The 20009-nt window shown below is 36.6% G+C and overlaps 5 protein-coding genes across 6 annotated transcripts; 3 read left to right on the plus strand and 2 right to left on the minus strand.

Annotated features, from left to right (window-relative positions):
• The first annotated feature begins 5359 nt into the window (after positions 1–5359).
• LOC18008019 (phosphate transporter PHO1 homolog 1) lies at positions 5360–9363 on the plus strand. The gene is made up of 12 exons (XM_006391040.2): positions 5360–5655; positions 5743–6046; positions 6159–6613; positions 6709–6780; positions 6943–7072; positions 7415–7538; positions 7632–7881; positions 7962–8111; positions 8198–8350; positions 8456–8734; positions 8843–8979; positions 9075–9363. Exons 1-12 carry the CDS (start codon positions 5431–5433, stop codon positions 9163–9165), a joined length of 2370 nt encoding a protein of 789 aa, XP_006391102.1. The 5' UTR covers positions 5360–5430; the 3' UTR covers positions 9166–9363.
• A 435-nt stretch (positions 9364–9798) lies between these two features.
• On the plus strand, positions 9799–11129 carry LOC18009258 (DNL-type zinc finger protein). The gene is made up of 4 exons (XM_006391041.2): positions 9799–9997; positions 10104–10227; positions 10307–10441; positions 10607–11129. Exons 1-4 carry the CDS (start codon positions 9861–9863, stop codon positions 10709–10711), a joined length of 501 nt encoding a protein of 166 aa, XP_006391103.1. The 5' UTR covers positions 9799–9860; the 3' UTR covers positions 10712–11129.
• LOC112087122 (lysine-rich arabinogalactan protein 19) lies at positions 10794–11955 on the minus strand. The gene is made up of 2 exons (XM_024157068.1): positions 11115–11955; positions 10794–10985 (listed from the first exon to the last, which is right to left on the minus strand). The coding sequence occupies exons 1-2, from the start codon at positions 11808–11810 to the stop codon at positions 10899–10901; spliced, it is 783 nt and encodes a 260-aa protein (XP_024012836.1). The 5' UTR covers positions 11811–11955; the 3' UTR covers positions 10794–10898.
• A 944-nt stretch (positions 11956–12899) lies between these two features.
• LOC18009361 (protein KOKOPELLI) lies at positions 12900–14511 on the plus strand. Its single transcript, XM_006391042.2, has 3 exons — positions 12900–13001; positions 13112–13189; positions 13276–14511. Exons 1-3 carry the CDS (start codon positions 12900–12902, stop codon positions 14386–14388), a joined length of 1293 nt encoding a protein of 430 aa, XP_006391104.2. The 3' UTR covers positions 14389–14511.
• Positions 14432–19072, minus strand: LOC18009362 (tRNA(adenine(34)) deaminase, chloroplastic). 2 transcript variants are annotated; one of them, XR_002899901.1, is made up of 4 exons: positions 15481–19072; positions 15308–15390; positions 14958–15085; positions 14432–14880 (listed from the first exon to the last, which is right to left on the minus strand). XR_002899901.1 is itself a non-coding variant. In XM_006391043.2 (4 exons), the coding sequence occupies exons 1-4, from the start codon at positions 18903–18905 to the stop codon at positions 14619–14621; spliced, it is 3903 nt and encodes a 1300-aa protein (XP_006391105.1). In that variant the 5' UTR covers positions 18906–19072; the 3' UTR covers positions 14432–14618. The 2 variants fall into 2 exon arrangements, 1 of the variants encoding a protein (XP_006391105.1); XM_006391043.2 differs by having other exon boundaries at positions 15308–15395.
• Between the last annotated feature and the right edge of the window lie 937 nt (positions 19073–20009).

The following is a 20009-nucleotide window of genomic DNA, read 5'->3' on the forward strand; positions in this document are numbered from 1 at the left end:
ACATATATATATATACTTTTTATATAAAAACACTTTGGCAATATTGGCAGGTAAAACATATAGGGATTTATAATTATATACCATACATTCATTACATAATGAATAGAATCTTCTTCTTTTTTTTGCTAAAAACATATTTTTAAAATAATGAATAGAATCTTGAATATTGTCCAAACACATGGAATTAGTTCAAGTAGAAATACATCACAATCGCAAAATACCTCCAAACGAATCTTCTTCTATAGAGGATTGTCAGAGGATCGTGTGTACATATATTCTCTTCTCAACGATTCGAAGATAATTGATTCGTAACAAATCGGCTTCTAAGAATACGAATCCAAACACAGGCAAAGGGAGAGTTCATTAATCCATGGCTGCCTAAATTGAAAGCATATGCTAGACATATACTTAATTCAGTTAATAAATCGTTGTTACTCTTTTTGAACTGTAAGTGGGTATTATATATAATATAGCGTAGAAATGCACGTCGGCAAAAGATAAATAAAACAAAAAAGACTTTGAAACATACACCTACTTTCGAAAAGTAGGTAGCTAAATGAGGATATATTTTTTAGAAATTTAGACTTCAATAGTACTATGCAAAGGGCATAGAGCATATTATACCTACGCCTTTTTGGCTTCAAAATATTAGCTTATTCGATTCTGGATTTCAAATATATAAAAAAAAATTTATATAATTTAGGTGATTCGGTTGAATTAAAAAACCGTTGGTGATGTAGATTCAGATCAAATTGTTAGTCCTGACTGTAGATTGTACATTATTCTTCCAACACCGACTAATTTTAAAGTTCAAAAAGACTATATGAAAACTTCTAATAACCAAATGGATTAAATGTAGCAATTCTGGATTCCAAATATTATCTTTGATATACATTGATTTTTTGCAATGACTATACCGTTTAGTTTTTTTTTTTGTGTTCTCTCTTTCAACTACTACGTATAGTACATAGTAAAATCGTTTAGTTATAAATCTTACAGTTCGATGACCAACTTATGACTTGGCTCGATATATCCATTACAACATCAACTTCTGATTTAAAATTTATGCAAAAAATAGTTTGAAACAGATTTTTTAAAGTATATATATACATATATATATATATATATATTGTTAACATTTTAAAAATAAAAATATGTATTTACATGTATATATATTAATTTATATAACGTTTATGGTAATTACATCTTGCTCGCCTTTTTTAATTGTACGAATGGTTATAATCTCACCAACATAATGAAATTATAATGTTTTAAAAAAAAAACAGAATAAAATTATTTTTTAATAAAAAAAATGATCTTAAATTTACTCGTACAATGCGTCAGAAGAAGGAAAATGAAGATCAAGGAGTATATAGAGAGTGACTCGACGTACGGATATTCCCCATAGACTCTAGAGTTGGGCCTATATTTTTCTTAGGGACATGTAAGAGAGTGTGCTATTGAAGGTTGGAATCTTATTCTTACAAAATGGATTTCTTAGGTTTAGCTAAAGTTTCTCATATTATATATTTAGAGTTTTTTGATCTGATTAACCTATATATTTCTAAATCCTAGATTCACTTAGTTACGTGTCACCAGACTCACCACTATATATACCATATCTCTCTTTTAAACTATACATAGAGCTTGGTCCGATTTTTCTGAAATCGCACCACAAAATTAATTGTAAACCCCTAGCTTTGGCTAAGAGGTCTCATGACTCATAGACTATTCTAACTCAATGCTCCCATAGTTAAATCTGTTTCTGTCCCCATTCTCTTTGGAACCACAATCTTACCAGAAAAAATGTATTATTTTTAAAAAAATTGTAATATCTAAAGTCAAACGTAATATCAAAAATATTTTTCTTCAAAAGAGAAACGTAATATCAAAAACAAAAATTAGTTTATCTAAATAAATGCTCATATTTATTCAGTATCAAAATTTTCAGTTAAAGCATATCTCCTAGTAGGAAACAAGAAATGATTATATTAACTGCCCTTTTAACATACCTTTTTATATTATTCGACTGAGTCTAACAAATTTTTAAGTTAAATGGTGTATATATATATATATATATATTAATCGTGTAATATATTTAGTACAAAAAAGGGAGTTAAAATAATTATGTGAAGGTGGACAAAAAATGCCGAACCGATGTCTCCTAGGTGGACACAAGTAAATGCGGTCCGATTCAGACCATCATCATCCTCTTGTCTAATTGGTTTTAGAATCTAATTATCAGATTAAACGACTCAGTATTTGTTTATACTTTTATTAGCCTACAAATTCTTTTCTTTTGGAGTTTACATGTTTTTTTTCCTTATTTTCTCATCAAAATGTGTTTTTATCTTACTTTAGAGTTATCTATGTCCTAATCTATCATGTGCGAGCAAAAAAAACCAGCTCTTTTAGGCAACATTTTAAAATTAGATTACATGACGAACCAGAAAGTCTTATGGGTCACTGCATCACCGGATTAATTCAAATTAATTAAATATAAATAGTTTTAAAAATAATTTTTAAAACTAAAATAATAAAATAATTTGTGACACTTTTATAAAAAAATTTATCTTACAATGTAAACTATTTAAATCCAATGTATTTTAACTTTAAAATAACATTGATATATATCAATTTCTCAAAAAAATATGAAATATAAAATTGAAAACAAAAACAGATTGATATAGATAATAACAATATTTAGATAATAAATATGGTAGCCGTAGTTTTCTAAACTTAATTTGATATAAACAACTACAAGTCTACAACTCACTGCATCTCATTTAAAGAAACGAATTAATATACCTTAAAACAAATAGCAAAATTGACCAAAAACTGAATTAGTCACAAAAACAAATAGAAGGAAAAAAATTAGTTTTTTTTGTAGAGTTATAGACATTCAAACAAAATTAAAAGATAAATTTGTAAACTGATTGGATAGTAGATTTTGGTCGGAATTTTTTAGGTTTAAGTGGATAAAATAAATGTGAATATTTAACGTAAAATAAAATAAGATATTAATTAAATTATGGTTTATCAGTTTGTTTGCCGAATCAGACTTTAATTATATGATAGAAGAGAAGATATAATTAATTTTTTTATTTTTAAAGATATGATTTAAAATCAAAAATTTAAATATTATTAATTCACCAATTTTAAGATTTGAATTAGTAACATGTTAAATAATAATATATGTATAAAAAACTTAAAATAAGATAACATGTTAGGAATTTATGAAATTTGGTTAAAAACAGAGTGTAAATTAATGAGTTTTGTCGGGTTTTGTTGGAGTCTTTGGAGGAATTTTCAATTGTTTTCTGTATAAATCTTTTGCTAATATTAAACTGGATGTTATCTTTTTCATTATAAAAAGCAATGTTCCATGAAATATGGACTTTCTGTAATTGGAAGGCCGCCGTATGTTGCCTTCATTGTAGTTTTCCTTTTATTGACCCTTTGTATTTCATATATAACAAATAAATAAAATAAAGAAATAAATCGATAATCAATTAGGCAGAAGGTAAGAGGCAATAGTTAGTGAAATATATTATTCATTACCGGAAAATCTTTTAGCATACAATACTTTAAATTCTATTTCTTATCCGAAAATATTTACTAGTATTATTAGTAGTAGAACAGAGAATAGAATATATATTGGAATGGTTGCATTATGATCCACTTTCAATGCCATCCATTGGAATGCTTGCTCAAAACGTACTTAGAAACCGCGTGCATAAAGCTTCATGAGCATCCTGTGCTTTGTCATAATTTCTTCCCTAAAATATTAGATAGAAAAATTTAATGAATGTTTTTATGAAACCAGCAAACACAAAACAATTTATAGGATTATATATACTACGCCAACTGACGACAAAAAAAAAACAAAGAGAGAAGGGATTATACTAGTATCAATTATGGCATCTAAACCAAACTTTAAATATTAATACTCTTTATCATATTAAGTGATCATTTAAAAAATTATATGATATTTTAATTTTCAGTAAAAAATTATAGTTTTTTATGATTATTCATATTCTGCAAAAATAAAATTATTATTAGTTAAATGTTTTAGGTAGATAACAAATGATTTCTTCATCTGCCTGCAAAAATTTTAATCTCTTATGATATTAAAAGAGTAGATTACAATGCCTTGTTGTCGAAAAATGAAAATGAAAAATGAAAAGAAACAAAAATTATATGAAAATGTTTGTTCCCTTAAAGAACACATTTCAAGTCCCATAACTCCTTCAATTTTTATGTCTAAACTCTTGTACTCGGAACATGAGACCCAGCTATATATTTGCACACTCTATCATTAGTTCATTACTAATTTATTACATTATCTTGCATTACTTTATATTTATTAATAAAGTATATTTTCAAATTAAATTTACATAAAACATATTTATCATAATAACTACAGTATAAATTAGCAAAATAAGATATAAATACAGTAATGATGTTCTGATAAATGACATCACTTATAGCCAAGGTAGGACAATTTGTATACAATTCGGTATCTGGTATTACAATTCAAATTAATGCTGGGACATATCGCCGCCACACAAAATTTTGCAATAGTGGAAAAAACCTTGATATGAAAATGAATACTATGTGCAGATTTTCAATTGCATTGTCATTTTGTATTTTTGGAAGTGGATTTTAAAGAACATTTAGCCATGTTCTTATTGGCGAAAAGTTATATAATACTTGACTGCTATAACATGTTTTGGCAGTATCTGCAATTATAATATGAAATCAGAATTTAATTGTTAGCTCTTCTTGTTCTTCTTCCTTTTTTGATTCTTTAAGATTTATATGTTTTCAAAATCTCATCACCATTCGAGAAAAAATGTAGTGGAAATCGAGCTGGTCCAATCCAAGTTCACCTTTTGTGTCTCTCGGCACCTAATTTCTTTTGGTCCATTTCAGATATCTCCTTTTTTCCACACAAAATATTACAAAATTATTGCTATCTACTTACTATTTCGGGTTATCCCAATTACAATACCCTAATTACCCTTACCGTTACATATAGTTCGTTACAAGATGAAACATTTTGGGTGGTGAGAGAGAGGTGGTACGAAGCTCCGGCGGCCGGAGGAAGATCAGTGGATATATTCCGGCGAGAATTAGAGGGTCCCACGCGAGACAGGATTTAACTCCCCCAAAAGCACAAGTGGAAGAAGCATAGGATAAAAATTTAGTACATGAAATTGTGTTTCAAGGAAGGATATTTGAGAGGCATCATCAGTAGGAGTAAGCAAGCCCAGTCAAATATATTCTTTCTCTTTCTCTGCCTTTTCCTTTGTCCACTATAAAACAAATCTCATCTTCCTCTCTTGCCCTACACTCACAAAACAAAAACACACTCTCTTCTTCTTCTTCTTTTGAGCTTTGAGTTTAAGGACTTGAGAGAGAAAAGCTATGGTGAAGTTCACAAAGCAGTTTGAGGGGCAGCTTGTGCCCGAATGGAAAGATGCCTTCGTCGATTACTCTCAGCTCAAGAAAGACCTTAAGAAAATCCATTTGTTTACGAATGGAGTTGAGAAGAAGCACAGAGAAACTTCTCTCATCCAAATCATTAAGTCCTCTTTAGGAAAGCTTTCCCTTTTCGGTAACAAAGAGCCGGAACGCTTTCGTGTCATCAAAGTAATAAAATTGACCTTCAGTTTTTGTGATTGTTATCAAACTATTCATGGTTTTCTGTATTAATGATTTTGATGCTTTTTTGAACAGGTTCATAGGAAGCTTGCCTCTTCTGGAAGTAACAATGACATGTATGAGACGGAACTTTTGGAGAAGATTGCTGATGATACCGATGCTGCGAAAGAGTTCTTCGTGTGTCTAGACACGCAGCTTAACAAAGTGAATCAGTTCTACAAGACAAAGGAGAAAGAGTTCTTGGAGAGAGGAGAGTGTTTGAAGAAGCAAATGGAGATACTCATTGAGCTCAAAGATGCTTTCACACAAAAGCAAGCCAATGGAGAGTCTACTCAAGAATCAAAAGAAGACGATTCCATATCCTGCACCATCTCATGCGGTAATAACAAGATAAAACATGCAAGAGCTTGCATTTAAATTTGTTACTCACTCTCAAATGTATGGATTCAAGAACTGGTTTAATTTGCTTGCTTGCCGTGTTCTGGATACAGAGGAAGACTCTGTGAGGATCAGAACAGAGCAAATGCAACTTCAGGAATCTTGCTTAGAGGATTTGGAGAACAATGGAACAGAAGCATTGGAGTCTCCGAGATCAGAAGAAGCAATCAAAATCAACGAGGAAGACTTGAAGCCGAGGACGGTTTCAGGTCGGGTTTTCAGCTGTCAAGGGAAGAATCTGAAGATAAAGATCCCATTGACCAATCCTTCTCGTACATTCTCAGCTATAAGTTACTTGATCAAAGAAGATTTGATAAACCAGTCATCGTCCAAGAAATGTGGTCCAGATGGAGTAAATAAGCTGCGAATCAGCAAGAACAAACTAAGTCACGCCGAGAAGATGATAAAAGGAGCTTTGACAGAACTCTACAAAGGTTTAAATTATCTCAAAACTTACAGAAACTTGAACATGTTAGCCTTCATGAACATTCTCAAGAAATTCGATAAGGTAAGCTTTGAAACAGAGCAATTAAAACAGAGTTTGTAGATTTTATTTGTTCTTTTTAGATTCGGTTTTAAGACCATACCTTTTTTATGTTTCAGGTAACTGAAAAACAAATTCTTCCAATTTATCTCAAAGTGGTGGAAAGTTCTTACTTCAACAGTTCAGACAAGGTAACTGGAAAATCTACTTTACATTCTTTTTTTTTCCAGTTTGTGCAAGCGGAAAATCGATACCTACACACTTGTCTTATCACTTTATAATACTTTTGGAATATGAAAAAAATACCAAAAAAAAGAAAAGATTTTCATTATTGTAATCTTGGGACATGACAGGTGATAAATCTATCAGACGAAGTTGAGGAATGGTTCATCAAGCACTTCGCAGGAGAAAATCGTAGAAAGGCGATGAAATATCTGAAACCGCACCACCGTAAAGAGTCTCACTCTGTAACCTTCTTCATTGGTGAGACTTTTTACTTTAATTATTTACCTGTTGATTGATGTTGTTACATTTTTATTTGCACTTGCAAACATTAAATCTTTTTCAGACCAACCAAAAAAAAAAAAAGTCTTTGGACCCCATCACTCACATTACACATAAGGATTCCACAATGTAACCTTTAATTTTTGGTTGAGTTTTGTGGGTGGACAACTAAGAGCGTCACGTTCTGTTATACTCTTTGTTGCATAACATTATCTTGTCTGCTGAAGAATCTTTGTAGATTATAATAGCCTTTCTTGTTTGAGATTATAAGATTAAATGGGTTTAGTTTTAATCTTGTCCTAACATTTAATCTCTATTCAGGTCTTTTCACTGGTTGCTTTGTTGCTCTTCTTGCTGGCTACATCATTGTGGCTCATCTGACTGGAATGTATAGAAACCATTCTGAGAACACTTTCTACATGGAAACTGCGTATCCTGTACTTAGGCGAGTGATCTAATTAAAAGCTTAAATTAATCTTTATGTAATTAAACCAATAGAAGCTAATGTCAATTTGATCTTCTTTCATGTGTTCTGCAGCATGTTTGGACTCTTGTTTCTGCACTTGTTCCTATACGGTTGCAACATATTTATGTGGCGAAAAGCGAGGATAAACTATAGTTTCATATTCGAACTTGGGTCCAAAAATGAGCTCAAGTTCAGAGATGTTTTCTTGATATGTACCGCTTCAATGTCTGCGATAGCCGGCGTTATGTTTCTTCATCTCTCACTTCTCGCAAAAGGTTACTCCTTTCGACAAGTTCAAGTGATCCCTGGCCTTCTTTTACTGGTAATTAACAAACACTAGCCACTCTTCATCATGTGTTTTGTTTCTGTAAATTTGTAATCTAAATATGCTTGGTTTTGCAGGTCTTCGTGTTAATACTGATTTGTCCCTTGAACATTTTCTACAAATCTAGCCGTTACCGGCTTATTTCAGTCATCAGAAACATTGTTTTTTCACCTCTTTACAAAGTCGTGATGCTCGATTTCTTCATGGCTGACCAACTTTGCAGCCAGGTAAAACTTACATTTCCATAGACCAAAACTAAGATAAAAATCTGATCTTTCTCACTAACCCTGAATCAAATTCTGACCTTTGATAGGTACCGATGCTAAGGAACCTAGAATACATAGCCTGCTACTACATAACAGGTAGTTACGCAACACAGGACTATGGATATTGTATGAGAGTCAAGTACTACAGAGATCTCGCCTATGCAGTTTCTTTCCTCCCATACTACTGGAGAGCAATGCAGGTAACTTAAACGATAAAAATCATTTCCTACCTTCCCAAGTTTCTATTTCTTCTCTGCCAAGTTAGGGTTCCACTTTGGAAAATACTGAAAATGTCCCTGCAACAGTGTGCAAGGAGGTGGTTTGACGAAGGCGAAACGAGCCACCTAGTGAACCTAGGGAAGTACGTATCAGCGATGTTAGCCGCTGGAACCAAAGTGGCTTACGAAAAAGAGAGGAGCATTGGTTGGCTCTGTCTTGTGGTAGCTATGTCAAGTTTAGCCACAATTTACCAATTGTATTGGGATTTTGTAAAAGATTGGGGTTTACTTCAACACAATTCCAACAACCCTTGGCTTAGGAACCAACTCATGCTTCGCCAAAAATCTATTTACTACTTCTCTATGGTACAAAATCCAAATTTTTCATCACCCAAATACACACATAAATGTAAATCTATCAACCATCTTTAACTGAAGAAATATAAAACGATCCTCTCTGATTTCTATTTGTAGGTTCTAAATCTTGTTCTGAGGTTGGCATGGCTACAAACAGTCTTACACTCAAGTTTTGAGCATGTGGATTACAGAGTCACTGGATTGTTCTTGGCTGCTCTTGAAGTTATCAGGAGAGGACATTGGAACTTTTACCGGTAAAACTAATCTCTCTTTAAGGATCTTTCTTGGTATCAGATTCAGGATATATGTACTGATGCTTGTGAGTTAAAAAACCAAAACATTGTGGCAGATTGGAGAATGAGCATCTAAATAATGCAGGGAAGTTTCGAGCTGTGAAGACAGTACCGCTTCCTTTCAGAGAAGTCGATGAAGAAGACTAATCTGATGATCGATCATATCATTATTAATTAGTTTTGTCAGATTTGAAAGAACAAGAGAAGAAAAAGAAAGGTGAAGGACTTGTTCTTTCTTGATCAACCATATTTTGTGATCTGATCAAGAATCTTTAAATTATTATTCTTGTCCGAAAATTGATGTAACTAAAGAATCCTACTCCCCTTTTTTTCCTCATTGTTCATCACCCAAAATAATTGCAAAAAAAAAAATAAAAAAGAGAAGACAAAAAGAGCTAAAACTTTGCAGAAGTGCGAGTTAAATTCTTATGAAACTTCATGTGCATATAAGGTTGAGTTTTTTTATTTAGGGTTAGTAGATAACCAGATGCAAATATATATTTGGCCAGAAAAATGTGTTGACAAATCTAGGCCAGAGTCCAAACCAATGAACCAAACCGAATTAAAAGATATGGAACCGAACTCGACAAAGTATCCAAATTCAAAACAAATCTTACTTCTTATATCCAAAAAATTCAAAACCGAACCGAGAACCGGGTACGACGTCGAGTTTGCAAATAAGTGATCACTTTGTATTTTGTCTAGTTGACGTGGCCGGATCTGAGACGTTGAAACCGTGGAAATCGACGGTGGAAATCGACGGTGGAAGATCTTTCGTCCTAGAGCTACCAGTTTTACTCGCTCTTCCAATAGAGGCAACACGGAGAACAAAGACGCAAAACATGGCGAATACGGTGGCCGGATTATCTCCGGTTTTGGCTCCATTTTATTCTCCGATAACTGTTAACCGGAAGCCAATTAATTTCTTCAAGCCGCATCTTCTCTCGTACAAGCAAAACCCTATATCGACTCTACACAGGTCCCAAGCTTAATTCTCTTTCTCCGTCTTCTCTACTTTCGTGGGTCTGTTCTCAATTTTTCTTCCCTTCTCGTAAAAATGAATCCTTTTTTGCTTTTTCCTTCAGGTCGAGAACTGCTCGTGTGATTGAGGTAGCACCCAAGCGAAGGAATCTGTTGTTTACTGTTTTTGGGTCTCTCACTGATGATTCCGGGTTAAACCCAGAAGAAGAATCAAAGGATTCCGCAGAGGTAAATCAATGAAATTGGGTATTAGTGGTCTTTGTGTCTCTGTCTTTCTCACTTAAAGTTTGGTATATTTGTGGTTCAGGGACAGGTTGCTTCAATAGATATTAAACTACCAAGAAGAAGCTTGCTTGTGGAATTCAGTTGCAATTCATGCGGAGAAAGAACAAAGCGGCTTATCAATCGCTTGGCCTATGAACGCGGCCTCGTCTTTGTCCAGGTAATTCTGTTTCCTTGGATATGTTGCGTACACCACATGTTTGCTTCATTGTCAAAGAGAGATGCTAAGTTAAATTTGAGTGTTTGTATGATGAATCTTGAAGTTTAGAGGCTCAAAAGAATAGCCTTTTTGGTTGGTTGATTTTGTTTTTTTTTACTTTGGCAGTGTGCAGGATGTCTTCGGCATCACAAACTGGTAGACAATCTTGGCCTCATTGTTGAGTACGACTTCCGCAAAACCTCCGAGGATTTGAGTACCGATCAAGTTTGATAAGTTACATCGAATGAGCTGAATCAATTTTTGTTCTTTTCTTTCTTGATAAGTAAGATTGTGTTCCGCAAAGAATAGATGAAAAAAAATGTATTATTGTTGAATCAATGTGTTTGGTATACATGTGGAAAAATTGTAGCTGCTCAAGTCGATACATCTGTGATATAATGAGAAGAGCTAGAAATTTTTAGACTGTAATAGCCAGCAGAAAGAGAATTCCCAGCGCGGTATTGAGCCACATTCCTTGCAGCTGATTTAAGGCATTTCCTCCATTCTGTAAACCACAACATTCAAGAAGAAGGTTATAATTTAACAGTGGTGGTCAACCTTTTATATCGCCTTGCAATATGGGTGATTCTGTATTTCTTTCAAGATTCTTGTTTTAGTATGAAAGTATTTATACCGCGTTCTGAGATGGGGATGGTGCTGGAGCCGTGTCCTGTGAATCTGTTTGAACCGGAGGAGAAGGAGGGCTCGGGGGAGTTGGTGCTGGAGCTGGAGCATGGTGATGCCTTTTGTGTTTGTGCTTTTTCTTGTGCTTGGCAGGAGCTGGTGCTGGAGCTGGTGGCATTGTTATTGGTGTTATTGGTGTAGGTGCTTGTGCTGGTGGCGGTGAAGCTGGTGCAGGTGGTGGAGAAGTTGGTGCAGGTGGTGGTGAAGCCGGTGCAGGTGGAGGAGAAGCCGGTGCAGGTGGTGGTGAAACTGGTGGTGGTGAGACGGGTGGAGCTGAAACGGGCGGGCTTTGTGGTGGTTGTGGAGGCGGAGTTGTGGGGCTGCTTACTGGTGCTACTTTTGGAGCCGGTGATGAAGTTGGAGTAACTGCTGGTGGCGGAGTAGCTGAAACGGGCGGAACAACGGTTGCTGGAGGAGGAGCAGTGGTGGTTGGAGGCTGAGCAGTGGTGATTGGCGGCGACACAGTGGTGGTTGGAGGAGGAGCATTGGTGGTGGAAGTTGACGGCGAAGCGGCAGGTGCTTGTGCATTGACACTAAAGGGAAAGATGAGACAAGAAAGTAAGAGAAGAGACCAAATGATTGAATGTGAAGGCATTGTGTTGAGATGAGAAAGCTGCAGGAAACAATTGGTGAAGTATTTGTGCATATAAAGAAAGCTTTAGAGATGTTGAGATTTCTTGAAGTATGAAGGAAAACAAAGTTTGGTGTAACGATGGGGTCGGTGGTTTTAAGAGATTTAGTCTTTATCAGATTGCTACGTTGCCTCTAACTATTTGGTAATAGCTATCATTTCCAGGCCATTATTACGTACTAATCAAATAAAATGTCCCCAATTATAATCAGCTTTTTGTTAATCATCATCAAACTAAATGGGACCGATGCTTCCTTCGAACCTAATACAGTTAAGGAGTCTAGATCACTATCAAGAGAGATTGGTTAAATAAAGAAATCGTACTCACTATTAAGAGAGATTTGGTTAAATCAAGAAAGATAACGTTACAATCAATGGCATTACATTGAACAAGCCTGGTGTTTCATATTTTAACAAATGACAGTGGACATGATAAATATACAGTTTTGAACAGACCAGATGCAAAAACTTGTTCTTCGTTTAAATAAAACACATCTATCTAAATATAGAAATGGAATTTAACAAATTATTTAGATGAAATAGCATTAGACCTATCAAGCGAGTCCAATCCGCGACCCCACCCCATAGCGGATTGTAATAGTTTCCGTCCCCCACCAATCTGTCTAACCAAATTTGTTTAGTAAAAAATAATTGATTTTGCATTCGCTCGTTTGATTTTGCATATACATTACCAGATGGTAAACCACAAATACTTAAAATTTAATTCATATATAATTTTAACTAAAATAAAAATTTAATATTAAAAACGTAAATTCAAATTTTCGAAATAATTCATATATAATTAACAGGCCTAATCACAACACGACACGTTTAGTTTCTTTTACTAAACGACGTCAATTTGTATTTTGTTCATAAAACCGTTTGACGAACCAACGTCGCTTTTCAGACACGAAAACAAATATAAATATGCAATCGAAAAATAAAAATAAAAAAACGTTGCAATTGGTTATTTTGTTCGACACCATTTCTTGCATCTCTTAATTCTTCTTCTTCGCTGTCTCCTTAAATCTTCTTCTATTCTTCTTCTTCCTATTCTTCGTGTTTTCTTCGTGTTTTTATTTTTTTTCTGTATTATACTTTTTGATGGAGCCTGATAACGTAGAACGTAATCTTCAATCCCTGAGAAGACTGTACGGTCTTGTCGATTCAAATGCAAGGGATAAATATGTTCCAGAGGCATATAAGGTGCGCTCTTCGGTAATTCTTCGGTAATTCTTATTTTCAACCTGAGAATAATATTTTTCTTGTCTTCTTCGAGTAATAATCTAACATTATAAGAATCCTTGAATTTGCAGTTGGATGACAACACCTTGTTTCTACTAAAGAGATTGCTAGATTTTGCCACCCATGAACTTTTCGTTACACAGTCTAAGGTCACTTTCTATCTGAGTTTAGTATCTTATCCATCTTCATGATTCTTTTGTTACTCTCCGCTTCCTGAAATTTTAATTGGTTACAGATACTTGCGAAACTGTTAGGTTTGTCTCTGCCTGGAACTGATCTACAACCGTCGAATGTGGAAAAGAGCAAACCTAGTAAGAAGGATGGTTTAACACAAGAAATTGGTGACGCAATCGAACGAATCGATACTCAGCTTTCAGCTTTAAGTTTATTTGCTTCTAGTCGTCGTGTGGAATCTGATGATAGAACAAGGTCTTGCAAGTCAGAAGAAGGCAGACAAAGCTTTCAACCACCTCTGTCTGGTATAAGGAGCACTTACATGCCAATGAGTCACAAGGTAATAAGTGTGAGTAATGATAATGATCAGTTTGTTCAGATCAAATCCCGACCACCACCATTACTGCCTCCTCCCATTGGTGTCAAGAAGCCAAGTCAGAGTAGCACAATCTCACAGAAGATGCTGCAGAGTGGGATCATGAAACCAACTTTGTTGGATCATGAAAGTGAAACAGCAAGTTGGAGAACCCGGACTGGGACAAGCTCCGAATATGATGACGAAGAACTAGTTTCTTTTGACCAAACAGCCTCAAGCTCTGCCTCAAACTGGGATTCTCAGGCAGAGAGTGTCACCGACTCTGACTCCGAGTCGGTCTCATCATATCCACCACAGAGTGGTATTGATGACTCTGAAGTCAGTTCTTCTTTTCCGTCATACGGAAAGGGAAAGAGAGTCAGATCAAGAGATCTGTTGAAAAGACTAACGCACAAGGTTGGACAAGTTTTTCACCACCATCACCACCACCACCATCGCAGCAACGACAAGGACCAAGGCCATAAGTCATTACCTTGGAAGCATCTGCAGAGGAACTTTCACCACAAGCAGAAAGAAAAGGCAGTTGAGAGGAGACAGATGAAATCTGAATCCAAAGGTCTGACTAAACATAAGCAGCGACGAGATGGGCAATTTCATGGGCTAGTGGAACAGATGATGAGACATAGAAGAAGGCACTCTAAGAAAAAAAACCTCAAGTTGCAGAGCCATGGCAAGAAATCCCATTGGTGGGAAACCTTGAAGAAGCGTCAGCGTCGTGGTGTCAAGTTTCCCAACACAGGACGTGTAAATTTAGGGAAAAAAACATTATTACATTTGTCCAAAAAAGAAGAAAACTAAAGTCTCTCAAGAGTAGATAAGAAATCCTATTACAGAGTAAAAATTGTTAAGTACCTTTTTTTTTCAATTCCATAGGTCCAGTGAAGAGTACATCTGTTTGCTCTTGTAAGCTGAGAACCTGGTCTTTAGATTTTAACAAATTACAGTGGACATAAATATACAGTGAACAGACCCAGATGCAAAAAACTTGTTCTTCGTTCAAACACTATAGGGGTTGGAGAGGTAAGCTTCTACAGACAGAAAAATGGCAAGACTTGATGCATCTTGTTGAGGAGTTTTGACGGATGATGATGATGATGATCGGTAGGAGCGGGTGGATCTGAGTTCTTGTCTTTCTTCTTCCTCCTTAGCTGGAAAAACTGCTGCATTGTCTGAGCACATTCTGATTCAAGAACTCCACGACGGATTGTCATCTTGGGATGGAACGGGTGAACCGGAGGCGCTGGCTTTTCTGAAGCTTCTGATCCATTTCCTTCGCCTCCAGGGAACAACCTGAAACGTAAATCTTGTTCATATGATTTTGACTCTGCAAAAACATTTTTTTTTCAGTTTCAGAAGTTATTTGCTACCTGATCCAGCTGCCATCTGCTCCGAGAAGCTTATTTGGAGCACCCCACACGAGAGTGTTGACCCTTGCTTGAAGTATTGCTCCCGCACACATTGGGCACGGTTCTAGTGTTACATAGAGCGTCGTATCCTGTTGAAAGAATAACTTAAGTTATTTGCAAATCGTTTCCCTATCGATCAACTTTATCAAACTCGAGACCATAATTGCCCCAAAAATTCAAGCATCATAACGCCAAAACTAAAACTCTTCTTGTTATAATAGTATACTGTTCCTGCTATTGCAATGTAACGAAAGTATATATTTCACCATGGCCATGAGGGAGGTTTTTAAGAGAACGAGAGAAAAGATTACCGCGAGCCTCCATGAACGAAGTACTTTGGAACCCTCTCGAATGCAAATCATTTCTGCATGGGCAGTCGAATCACGAAGATCCTCTACTCTGAAACACAAGACTATGGTTAGATGAACCCGACAGGAGTATATATACGTAGATTAAAAATGAGTTCAAAGAAAATTAAACTTACAAGTTAAAACCTCGAGCGATAATCTTCCCGTCGTGTACCAGCACAGCCCCGACAGGTACCTCCCACATATCAGCAGCTTTCTTAGCTTCTACTAATGCTTCTCTCATGAATATCTCATCAACTGTTCGCCTTTCAGCTTCTACTCTGTATGCTTCTTCCCACTCCTCAAAACTGTCCCTCACAACCTGTTTGTTCCTCTGAAGTTTCCTTTGTATCAACGGGGAGCCTGTCGATATGGAATCTGTTTCTTCCTGGGATTTCGCACTTAGAGGTTGTTGTTGTTCCACCTGCTCTCTTAAGCTTCTACTGCCAGATAATATGCTGGGACGGGATTGTGAAGGTTCTTTTAGAACAGGAGACCTTAGGTTGCGACCTGGAAATATTAACGGCTTTTGGACTGCATCCATTTCAGGAACACGAGCCTGGTAGCCACTTACTTTTCCCAGAGCAACATTTTGATCGCTAGATACCTTGGTGGGACTAGATTCTGATGGATCCTTGATAGCAGGAGATCTTTTCAGGTTTCGACTAGGCAGTCTCAATGGCACCTCTGTCGAAGCTGTTTCAGAAAGACGAAACTCAAAGTCTCTGCCTTCTTCTTTATCTACACCAACAATTTGATCACCAGATGTGGAAGGCATGCGATAGGATGCAGAGCCACTTTCTAATATTGTGGAAAATGGCGATGATACTACACCTTCAGGCCTCCCAGATTGCTGCTTCAGCTCCGTAGCATCAGAAGATACAAATTGGCTCCTCGACGAAGTTTGACTAACCTCCAATTGATGTGGGGAAGCAGCTTCTTGTGGCAAAACTTTATCCGCTTTTGTGTTATCATCACTGCTTCCGTCATGCTCACGTCCAGAAAACCATGTTGCACTACTAACTGACTCGTTGGGTGAACTCTTTCTAGTGGGCTTTGCACTCGAGTCAGGGCTTCCAGCTCGTGAGCCCCACCTAAGCCGAGCAATATCGGCGATAACACTCCACAAGGACCTACCACTTCTTTTGAAATTTGCATTTCCCTCTGCTGCATTCCCTTCTGTGGCTCCTGGTTGAGGAGTTCCCTGAGCAGAATCCGTGACCCACATTTCATCTGAAGGTCCCTTTGCTCCTGAACCACCAGATGACCGCCTTGAGTCCCGCCTCTTCAACTGATTGCTTTCAGGTCTTCGCTCTTCATTCTCCGGAGTTGATACTTCATGCTTGGCCTTTTTCACAAACTCCCCAATAAATTTCTCTGATGACTGTTCAAACCGATGGGCCGAACCTAAAGCATCTTCGTGTGCTGTAAATCTCATCAGTTCTCCAGCAGATTGACTATTAACAAAAGCTCCTGCCCCTGGATGTTCAAAGGCAGTGGGATAACCTGTTTCTGAAGTTCCCTGGGAAATTTCTTGAATAAAAGCTCCACCAGTTCCATAACTTTGCCCTGAGCCTCTGCTTACTAGCTGAGAAGGAGGAGGAATTAGTGTTGTTTCAGATCCTTGCATCTCCTCTGAAACCAGATCTACCAGCTGCATTCTATTTCCCGATTCCAAAGTTAAAGATGATTGTGATCTTGGGGGCTCTTCAGACAGCTTTTCCTGAGAACTTTGCAACCCTAAGGCCATCCGACCTCCTCTTGTCGAGTTAGCATGATCTAGCCGAGAATCTTTCCAAGCACCGCTTTTTTCTGCTTCGCTGTTCAATCGCACAATCGTAGTACTTCCTTGACCAATTATCCTCTTCTCAGATTTCCTCTTAATTTCTGTAGACCTTACTGCATCACTAGTATGAGATACAGACACAGAAGTTCTGTCAGATTGCATCTTTTGCAAGGGATTTTGTTCAACATGACAATCTTGCTGCCTCCCTTCTGATTGCAAACCGGAAACCGAGCTAACATGTACTTCTTGGTTTCTAATCCGATCTTCGCTTTGGGAGACATATGTATTTCTGATGTCCATATCATGAATCTCTGAATTTTCAGAGAAGCGTTCAGTACTCATTCTCATACCAGCTTGCTTAGATATCCTTTCTTCCACTGGAGGTTGCTGATAATTTGTCGTCTCTGGAAAATTTTGGAGCACATTTATACCTTCCTCCTGGCTACTGCTATATTTGGCACTTCTGCGCATTTCAGACACTCTTTCCTCACTGCTATAACGAGCCCCCAATCTTTCCTTGCCTTGCTGCTGAGAACTCTCAAAGTTTTCTCTTCCAAAATCATTACGAATTGAGGAGACTCTATTGTCCTCCCTTCCACCAAAGTTCTTTTGATTTTGGGAATTGGTTTCCTCATCGTTGACATGGATCTCATGAATTTCCATATCTTCTTCGTAATTTCCCGTCGATTCAGACAATCTACTACTAGTCTGACTAAACTGATTTCTTCTTCTCCTTCTCTTGTCCAAACTCACTGCCTGATTTGAATTTTCCCCTTCCTCAAAGACCTGCTTGCGATAGCTTGAACCGACTCCATTAGAGCTCTCTTCTCTCTTTCTCCTCGAGGCTTCCTTTCTAGATTTCAGTCCATTGGTTGACTGTTCAACAGCCTTCTTCTCCGAACTTCTCAGGCTTTCGCAATGAAATTCCACATCATCTTCCTGATCTTCAGTATCGCTTTCGAAATCCCCTGAAGAACCAAGTGAATAATACGATGAACAGCTCGAACTCTTTGTCCTTCTTGGTCGAACTACCCTTTCTTCATTCCTCCTATAAGTTTCCCCAATGGAGTCCAATTTAGAATTTTTCTCCAGCTGAGAATTTTTCTTCCTCCCACCACAATGTTGGCACTCATATTCCTCCTCTAATTTCACATCTTCCCTAATCCCATTTCGCCTATATTTCTCCTCTAATTTTCCGTCATCATTCTTGTTTTTTCGAGTATCTCTTCCTTCAACTTTAACCTTTCTCACATTTCCATCACGGAACTCACCACCATACCTCACTTTCTTCTTAGCTTCAATTCTACTAACTAAGTTCCAATTTCTCTCCTCATCTATCAGTTCCTCACTTAAAAACGAAATCATAGCCTCTACATCATCAGAACAACTTCTACCACATTCTTCCGAAGCCCTAAGCCTAAACCCTCGATTTCTTCTTGTGCCACCACAAGAAGGGTAAACCTCAGATTCACAGCATTGCCTACCCACACCAACCAGCAACCTCCTTTGAAACGAAGGCCACTGAATAAGTGTGGATTGTCTGAGCCCATAAAGCACAAATCCAGGGTTTATCGATACCTTAGGCTTAACAAACGAAGAAGATGGCGTTGAATAGCAACAGCAGCGTGAGCGAGAACTAGCACAGCAACACCTCGACGATGTAGATGATTGAGAAAATCGGTAAGTTTCAGATCTCTCGGGGAGCAAAGAGCAGTAACCTTGGTGATTCCTACTTCTAATCGGCCATAGAACTGAGTTTGTGTATGTGTTGAACATATTGTCGAGAGAGGAAGAAGAAGAAGAAGAAGAAGAAGAGGTGCCTCGTTAAGCATAGAAGCAGGCAAGCAGCTACTGAAATTTCATTTTGAGATTACAGAAACCATCGTTGCGAGCTTGCGATATCGATGAGATTTACATCGAAAAATGAATTATGAAACATTGTGTGTGGGATTTTGCAGAGGAAGACGACAAGAGCGAGTCATATAAAAAAAACCAGTCCGGTACGACTCAGTTGGTAAAATTGAATTTGACCGAGTCGAGATTGAGGATAAACTCTCTCGGCTTCGTATTGGGCCTATTTTGTATATTGGGCTTCATCTGATATTTAAAAAAAATGAGGCCAATAATTGTAACAGAAAATGTTATGTTGTGCTTACTGTGACTAAAATAATGTTTATTTGTTTGTTAAAAAAAATGTTAATACTAATAATGTTTGTTAATTTCATAAAGACGTGAAGATATAATATGGTGATGTGGATGGTGGTTTTGGTACGTGACTTATGTGTATTTATGGATAACAGTACTTAAGAAGTGGGTTAGAGGTAGAAGCTAAGGACAGGTGAGATTTTGTAGGTGATCGCCTGTGTTGGACACTAGCCAATTGGGCTGCTCTGTTTGCCCTCCCATTTCTGTGCTCGATCTCTATTATATTCGGCCACATTTTTTCTTTATCTCTTTCTTCTTCTTCTTCAATTTTTGATTTTTTGGTCCTACTCACTCGCTTTTTTGTTAATTACCTTGTCTTTTTTTGTGTGGGGCCATCGCCTTTGCTTGTGTTTTTCATTTCTCTCTATTCTTTTGAAACTTAGTTTTCATTTTTCATTGCTTGGATTTTGCTTGGATTTTGTATTCCTTAGTTAGGCTCTGCGACAAAATTAGGTTTTGCGTAAGTGTTTCCTTTTATTATTGAAAGATCGTTCAGGTTATAGAAATCAAGAATATATATATATATATATATATAACTGAAAAAGAAAAAAAATAATTATAATTTACCAAAAAAGTATTTGGTTAATTGAAAATAAGTACAAGCGTAATTATAAAAAAAATGAAAAAAAAACATTATAAAAAAATGGTTGTCAAGTGTAGCTCCAAAAGTAGTAA

Source organism: Eutrema salsugineum, unplaced genomic scaffold (genome assembly GCF_000478725.1).
Source record: "Eutrema salsugineum unplaced genomic scaffold, Eutsalg1_0 scaffold_9, whole genome shotgun sequence".
NCBI lineage: Eukaryota > Viridiplantae > Streptophyta > Magnoliopsida > Brassicales > Brassicaceae > Eutrema > Eutrema salsugineum.